This window comes from Seriola lalandi, unplaced genomic scaffold (genome assembly GCF_002814215.2).
Source record: "Seriola lalandi dorsalis isolate HSWRI2012SDOR001 ecotype SW California unplaced genomic scaffold, Sedor1 jcf7180002054648, whole genome shotgun sequence".
Taxonomy (NCBI): Eukaryota; Metazoa; Chordata; class Actinopteri; order Carangiformes; family Carangidae; genus Seriola; species Seriola lalandi.
In genome coordinates this window covers 135,810-144,683 of record NW_019525201.1, presented here as the reverse complement: position 1 = coordinate 144,683, position 8,874 = coordinate 135,810, and the positions used below count along the sequence as shown (strand labels likewise).

Genomic DNA, 8,874 nt, shown 5'->3' with positions numbered 1-8,874 from the left:
GGGCGGTCATGGAGAGCCCGGCCAGCAGCACGGACACGTCGGAGAACAGCGGGTTGTCCCGGGGAGAGCCGCCGAGCGGAGGACGGTCGGAGCTGCTCATGTACCTGAGCTGTTTACCGGAGAGATACCGGACCGCCAAGTTCAGCCTGGCCGCCTACCTGCTCTGCTGGGCTCTGTTCAGGTGGTACCAGGTGAGTCTTTGTGACGTCAGAGTGAGCTTTAGAATTGGTATAATCATCACAGTAACAGTCTGATGAAGTAATGTTCACTTTAAAATGGGTGTTAACAGGATCCTGCTGAGGAGGGGAATAATGTGTGATTGATGTAATTTAATCTTAATCTTTAATCTTTTATTTCTTCGCTTTTACTTTTCGACTACAGCTTCAGAGAGTTATGATCAGTTGAGTCAGACTCAACCATATATGTATATACATACTGCATATCTATACACACACACACACACACATATATATAAACAGTATATGTCAGTGGCCTGGTATCATCATGACTACAACACAGTCTGCCGCCCAGGTTAATTATTCAAAGTTAACTATAATTAAGAACCAGTGAGTGACTTTTCAGCCACAGATCATTCAGCTGTTTGTTCACTTCAGTTTATATGAATCAATAAATTCACTCAGTTGGACTCAGTTTTCAGTGTGACAACAACCAGGTTATTGATACAGTTATCACATCATAAACTGACTTCCTGTTGGATCATAACATCAAGCCTGAGGAGGAAACTTTACCTGGACCTGATCCATCTCTCTCATGATTATTCAGTTCAGTGTGAACATGAAAGTTTTTAAACGTCTCAATGTAAAAGTTCCTTGTGAGGGTTAGGATATTGTATATTGTATATTGTTAATGTACGGTGGCTCCTAAGGACAAAACACACGAACATTTAGGAAATTTGTTCCAAATACAAAAACAAAAAACACATCAAACATGTTCTAAATCCACAAATAACAATAAAAACACACATGACTGATGAAGCTGTGAATATTTGAACAGGAAACAACAGACCAGCTCTGTGTATCTAATCAATAACTGATGAAATATTCATTATTTGTAATATTGATTTATTAGTTATGGAATAAATGGATACGTGTGAATCAACAAAATAGAAAGAAAGAAAATAAATAGATGACGTCCTCTGTGACAGCTGGTGTCACATCTTGTAACCTTTGTGATCTTCTAATATCAATATTAATATTGATCAGTCCAGTTCGTTAAATTATGTAGTTATGCACTGATATGAATGTATCCTATGCAAAATGCCTCTATTCACCTGTCCATAGTGACAGGACTATCCTGGGAAATAAAATATGATTAACAGACTGAGTACAACCCTCATCAAACATGCGTCTGCAGCTGCCTCCATTTTTCCCGCCATTAGAAAAAAAGTGTTCGTCTTAATGAAAATGCTTCATGAGCTCAAATCGGATAAAGGTAACACACCTGGTTGGGTTCTGTTGTCATGGTAACCATGTTGCTACGGTAGAAAACACAAACACAAACCTCATCATCTCATGCGGGTTGAAGTCATTTTGTGCCGTTGTGTGTTTGTGGTGTGTTTTGGAACATTGTAAATTTTGGAGGTGCAGAGCTCCGCCCACAGCTCTGACATCATCTGTGCCCATGATCAGTGAGTGAGTATTGATCGGTCCTGATCAGAGTCTGGAGGAGACGGGCTGTAACGTGGAGGAGCAGGTGTTTCTGCATGAGCGGCTCAGCTGACTGTTGGTGTCTGCAGCAGGAACCAGTTCTGAGCCGGTGGAACCAGTTTCTGTTCCAGGTCACACCAGTGAAGTGACTGAACCGACTGTTACTGCGTGGAACCTCATTGTCATGAGCAATCAATGAGCAGATGATCAGGGACTAATCCAGACAAGGTGAAGCAGCGGGTTCACACTCGTTACATCAGTAAGGTGTCTCCAGTGGAGAACCACTGGTCCAAAGGAACACCCGGTGTTTATTACTGGTGTCTTTATGAGTTTGATTCAAACTGAGTTTCACTGGTGTGTTCTGTCTCCAGGAAATAGCCATATCTCCAAGACGCTGACAACAGCTCTCACCTGCTCACACCTGCTCACACCTGCTCACCTGTTCCAAGTCGTCATATGTGACTGTGTTAAACACTGTGGTGCTGTGTGACAGAGTTTAGGTGAAATGATCATTTTCATTTTCACTGAACAAAATATAAAATGATGATGATATGATTGTTGTTGGATCATGTTCCTCTGCGTCTGGAGAACATGATCTGTAGGTCGGAGCGTCTGTAGCTCCACAACACTGATGGTGCTAACAATGCTAATGCTAACAATGAACAACAATGAGACAAATTGTACCTTCATCACATAAACTGCAGCCGCTGTGATTTGGATAGTTCACTTGGTCACATTGAGATTCAGATTATATTTGGACTGTCGTGGTGACGGACTGAGGCCCCTCCCCCTCAAGTCTGAGCGTCGCCCTGTGGTTCAGAACTTCAAACCTCCTCAACACCACCCTGCAGTCACAGCTGTGAACACTGACCTGAAGTCCTGTGAGGTCACTTCAGTGTTGTTTGTATAAGACAGAACCTTTGTGCACTAATATTGATCTTGTTTACATAAAGCCCATAATTCATTCGTTCATTCGTTCATTCCTTTAAACTGTACAGTGGCTTCCTTCAGTGGCTCAGCGGCAGGAAGAGAGCAACATCTTTCTGACCAGGTGTTTCCCCTGCACCACTTTCACAACAACAGTCGTCCTTGATCTCTGAAGTTCAACCACTGACCTTTACATGACCTTAGCCTGAAGGTCATCTGTAACCTTTGACTCCCCCAACAGCAGGCCTGTACTGGTGTATACCACACAGAGAACTGTCAGAGAAGGTCTGTGTGATGTCACAGAGAGAACCAGGACCAGGACCAGGATCAGGGTCAGGATCATGTTTAGGATCAGGATCAGGGTCAGGATCAGGTTTAGGATCAGGGTCAGGATCATGTTTAGGATCAGGATCAGGGTCAGGATCAGGATCCAGCTCGTGTTCATAATCTGAGGAGACAGGCTGCAGTTCCAGGCGCAGAGGAGTCCTGACCTGAACCAGCCTGTAACAGGAAGTCTTTCAGAAGCTGTCAGGTGGTTTCATCATGTCAACACTTGAGTGAAAGTCAGTCTGGACTCTGAACATCGACTTGACAGAAGCATTATCAGGCTGAGAGAGGGGAGGGTGTGTCAGGAAAGAGGCTGATCCTGGAGGTGAAGAACGTCAGTGGTTCAGGTTCATGTTCTAGACAAGAAAAGTCATGTAGAGAATCTGCCTCAGGCCGCTCTCTGCTGACTGATCCACTTCCTGTTTGAGCTGCTGATTCAGATCATGTGTGCAGACCTGACTGCTCCTCACTCTTCACATGTGGGTTTGGAGTGAAAAACTTTGTCTCTGGGTTTAATTGAGGTATTTTTGTGTTGTGGTTTGTTAAACCACATGAATCCAGTCTGGTTCTCCTCCTGCTCTGAAGTCGGATGGGGTTGAGCTTCAGCTGTTAAACCGGTTGTTGCAGATCTTTAAAGTTCTGTAACTATTAAAACGTCTAAAAACAACTAGACCTGTGTTCTATATCAGGGTCGGCAGTCCACGGCTCCTCGGCCCTTCTGCAGTGGCTCCCTGTGGCTCTGAAACAAATAAAATAAGATCAATATAGTCATCGTCTCCATAGCAACGTTTACAGCCCACTGCCTCTTCCTGCCGCCGATAGGCTAAGCTTGAGTTTGGGACCGCCGGTAAGATAACCATGGATAAAGTCCCAGAGGAAAAAACTGGCCTGTTCTCATGTTTACTCTTCTTAAAGCTTTTAGGCTGCAGTTACATGTTTTATTCATTTCAAAGTGGGTTACTTTTTATTTTTATAATCCTCCACAAATAAGAGAAGGACTCAATAGGCCTGCATAGATCTGTTTTATTTAAAAGTAGGCGTACACATGCCAGAGTTTGTTCCTCCTGTTCATAAGAGTTTGGTGTTTTGCTTATAACAGGTAAAACACCAATAAAACATCAACAGTTTTTTTGTAGTTCTATAATTTCATAAATGCAATTAACTATAGTTCTTTTATACGTAGTAAAACAATCTATAAAACTTTAACGCTGTGTTATCTTCATTTTAGGGGTTGAATAGGTTTTACGGCTTCAGATGATTTTTATTTGTGGGAGAGAAGACAAAAGTGGCTGTTTTCATAGTAAAGGTTGCAGACTTCTGTTCTATATGTTGTTGAGTTGTGTTCTTACATCATCACAAATGTTTCCATCAAACCAGAGAAATCTGTGACTTTAATCATGGTGATGGACTTCAGTGTTCGCCTGCCAGAACTATCAACATTGTCTTTTATCCAGTTTTAAGTCTCATGTTTAAGATTCTCTTTTTGCACCTCGGTGGTTTTCAGCTCGTTGTTTGAAGCAGATGATTTTAGTCGTGGGACGTCTGGATCTGAAGTTCTTAGAGGAACAAGCTGCTCAGCTCCAGCTGCTGGAGACGTCCTGTCCTGTGTCTCTGAAGAGTGTCGCTGAATCTTGATGTTTAACATCAAAATGCTTTATTCAGTGTTTCTACTGGTTTTAATCCCCTGGTGTGTTTGTTGTGGAGAGGAGGACACCTCTGTGGATCATTCAGCTGCTGGTAAAAACCTGCTGAACGTCTGGTTCATAAGTTATCAGAGAAACAGTCAGAACAAAGGTTAGCATCAGTCTCAGCTCCAGCTCTTCCCTGAGTCTCTGTCAGACTCTGACTTTAACTGTGAAGCTGCTTCATTCAGTGTTTTGTTATAATCACAGGGGCTGTTTGATATTCTGAACCACTCACACTGAAAGAATCCAAACCGGGAGGAGCTTATGGTAATGAAGACAACAACTCCCATGATCCCATGCTATTTCATGACATCACCAAACAGCATCTTTTATTATTGTTTTGTTTGAGAGACGCCTAGAGTCAGAAGTTACTGACTGTGTTTGAGTTCTAATGTTATGAACCTGAACTGATTTAAAGATGATGTCATTGATCTGTGAGAAGAATCTGATTTTGAACCTGCTGCTCCGTTAGTGACAGGCTCTGATTAGTTCAGGTGTCGACTGTCTCTTCCTCTTCTTTGTGCCTTTAGACTGAGTCAGCAGCATCAGTGTGAGGTGATGCCTTAGACAGGTGTGTGTGTGTGTGTGTGTGTGTGTGAGAACACAGATGTTGGTTGGTTGGTTTGATGTGGATCCTGGTTCCTCTGACAGACCACATGTTCCTGCTGCTTCAGAAGAACCATTGAGTTTTTATGAACCTTCAGTGTGAGGCTGAGGACTCGTCACCACGTGTTCTCTGTTACAGAATCACTGAGAGGAATATTCCTCATAAACCCTGTGACTCACAGGATGAAGCTCTGTGGACTGAAGAGTTCCTGTGGTGGGACGCTGCTGTCGTCAGTGAAAGACAGACGTGAACAAGGAAGATGACAGGGTGGCTGAGAGATCACACTGAGCACAGAGTGGACAGAGGACAGGGGTCAGATGGTGGAGGTTACAGAAGTGGTCTTTACAGTTTTAATTCCTCTGCATCAGTGACAGTGAAATGTGAGGTCAAAGGTCAAGGTCACTATGACCTCATAAAACACGTTTTGGCTGTAACTGACAAATTCATTCACGAATTAAGACACACTTTAACTCAAATGTCTGTATAGATAAAATGGAGTGATGATATTTTATATGCAATAGGTCATAGGTCAACCTCACTGTGACATCATAACATTGGGACTGGGACCATGTTTGCTGATGCTTGTTGGGTGGTGGAGGAAACAGCAGGTGGTGGATGTTGGTGCTGTTTATTTTCTGTGACAGTGGCTCCATTGGAACGAACTGTAACTGCAGTGTTTGACATTCACATCATCAGCTGATCAATGAATTCTATAAATGATGTTGATTGGTATTTTTCTCTTCTGTCCTCAGAGACTCAGGGGACGGTCTGCTCCTCTACAGGTAAGAGCCAAAACTAAACTCTTCTTCTGAACAGATGGTCTGTTAGTCTGTGGGTGAGGGGTTGAACACCTTGGGTCCCTGGATGGATCAGGGTCCTAACAGACAGCTGGATGTGAAGTGATGTAGATGCAGCTGAAAAAAAGATCCCAGGCTTTGACATCACAGTGTTTACAGGTGGGCATGTTGTTACCTGTCGTCCTGCTCAGCGTCACAGCTGACTCACCTGAATGCTCTCCTCTCCTAAAGCTGAGTCAGGTGCTGAACTCACCTGTGTGTTGGAGACTGGAGGTGAAGTTGTGTTAGACCTCTGTGTTTCTGTAACTTGACACTGAATGTTTGTGGTTTGTGGTTTCTCTGTTTCCTGGTTTGTTCTCTGTGTGAAGTCACTGCTGATCTGAGCCAAACACTTCCTGTTTCACAATAAAAGCTTCATCTGACAAACTCTGGAGGGAGGAGGAGTCATTGAGTCAGCTGCTGCCTGTATATAGCTGACTGTTGGTGTCTGCAGCAGGAACCAGTTCTGAGCCGGTGGAACCAGTTTATCTGCATATATATATATATATATATATATATATATATCTGTCTCTGTGTCTCTGTCTCTCTGCATCTCTGTGTGTCTCTCTGTATCTCTGTGTGTCTCTCTCTGTGTGTCTCCGCTGTGTGTCTCTGTGTGTCTCTGTATCTCTGTGTATCTCTCTGTATATCTGTGTGTCTCTCTCTGTGTGTCTCTGTGTGTCTCTGTGTGTGTCTCTGTGTGTCTCTCTCTGTGTCTCTGTGTGTCTCTCTCTGTGTGTCTCTGTGTGTCTCTGCTGTGTGTCTCTGTGTGTCTCTCTGTATCTCTGTGTGTCTCTGCTGTGTGTCTCTCTGTATCTCTGTGTGTCTCTGTGTGTCTCTGTGTGTCTCTGTGTGTCTCTCTCTGTGTGTCTCTCTGTGTCTCTGTGTGTCTCTCTCTGTGTGTCTCTGCGTGTCTCTGCTGTGTGTCTCTGTGTGTCTCTGTGTGTCTCTGTGATGTTCATATGATCTGATCAGTGACCTGCTGGTACCTGTTTGGTGCCTCTGGTCATGAAAACATCAGTTTGAATTCAGTCAGGCGAATCACTGCTGCTTCGTCCTGAACCATGAATACTAGAAGAAGTGACTGTGTTCATCTCCAGTTTCTGATGATGGGGGGGCTGTTTGGTTTTGGTTTGAGAGATGACAACATTGTCTCTTAAAGACTTAAACAAGACTCTCAGGGTTTGTTGTGTGGGTGAGTTAGCTCAGGTAAACCTGGTTTGCGTCTTGTCTCAGTTCAGTGTAATGTCTTTTATCATGACAGGAAACATGCAGTTTGTTTGTTTGTTTTATTAAGATCCCTATTAGCTTTTCCATAGCAACAGCTATCTACATCTGACTGTAGACCAGTGTGTGTTGTGAACACTGTAACTCTCCTCTTTGTCTCTACAGAGATAAAATGATGACTGTTGACAGACTGTTGACAGACTTTTGTCAGACTGTTATCATACTTGTCAGTTATCAGACTTTTATCAGACTGTTATCAGACTTTGTCAGACTGTTGTCAGACTGTTATGAGACTGTTGACAGACTGTTGTTAGACTGTTATTATACTTGTCAGTTATCAGACTTGTAAGACTGTTGTCAGACTGTTATCATACTTGTCAGTTATCAGACTTTTATCAGACTGTTATCAGACTTTGTCAGACTGTTGTCAGACTGTTATCAGACTGTTGACAGACTTGTCATACTGTTGAGAGACTGTTATCAGACTGTTGTCATATTTGTCAGTTATCAGACTGTTGTCAGACTGTTGAGAGACTGTTATTATACTTGTCAGTTATCAGACTGTTATCAGACTGTTGTCAGACTATTATCACATTGTTGTCAGACTGTTATCAGACTGTTGTCAGACTGTTGACAGACTGTTGTCAGACTGTTATCAGACTGTTGTCATATTTGTCAGTTATAAGACTTATCAGAATGTTGTCAGACTGTTGACAGACTGTTGACAGACTGTTATCAGACTGTTATCAGACTGTTGTCAGACTGTTGTCATATTTGTCAGTTATAAGACTTATCAGAATGTTGTCAGACTGTTGACAGACTGTTATCAGACTGTTGTCAGACTGTTATCAGACTGTTGTCAGACTGTTGACAGACTGTTATCATACTTGTCAGTTTTCAGACTGTTATCAGACTGTTGTCAGACTGTTGACAGACTGTTATCATACTTGTCAGTTTTCAGACTGTTATCAGACTGTTGTCAGACTGTTGACAGACTGTTGTCAGACTGTTGTCAGACTGTTGTCATATTTGTCAGTTATAAGACTTATCAGAATGTTGTCAGACTGTTGACAGACTGTTATCAGACTGTTGTCAGAATGTTGTCAGACTGTTGACAGACTGTTATCAGACTGTTGTCAGACTGTTGACAGACTGTTATCATACTTGTCAGTTTTCAGACTGTTATCAGACTGTTATCAGACTGTTGTCAGACTGTTGTCAGACTGTTGTCATATTTGTCAGTTATAAGACTTATCAGAATGTTGTCAGACTGTTGACAGACTGTTATCAGACTGTTGTCAGACTGTTGTCAGACTGTTGACAGACTGTTTTCAGACTGTTGTAAGACTGTTGTAAGACTGTTGTGGGATGTCTCCAGTAAGATGTTTTTTAGCTGATACAATATAAATACAGCGAGCAATGCAAAATACTACATGTACTAAACCAACATTAACCTGCACATAAATACCACATTCACAAATCACAAGCAGGACACAGATGGATGATAAATAATAATCAATATCACACAGACGGAGGGATGAACTGAATATCTTTACAGTCTCCGTGTTGAAGTGAAACCAGGTCCAGTACTGTGACCC

General features: G+C 42.6%; 1 protein-coding gene across 2 annotated transcripts in view; it reads left to right on the top strand.

Moving 5' to 3' along the window:
* Window positions 1-6: 6 nt before the first annotated feature.
* Window positions 7-8,874, top strand: part of LOC111665495 (Rho guanine nucleotide exchange factor (GEF) 4) — a 117,814-nt gene continuing 108,946 nt past the window's right edge. For both annotated transcript variants that reach the window (XR_002761500.2, XM_023420528.2), the window contains exons 1-2: window positions 7-191; window positions 5,966-5,995. Coding sequence is in view for 1 of the 2 variants with exons in the window: in XM_023420528.2 (XP_023276296.2) it covers window positions 9-191; window positions 5,966-5,995 (213 nt within the window). In the remaining variant the exon portion in view is untranslated. The remainder of the gene's footprint in view (window positions 192-5,965; window positions 5,996-8,874) is intronic.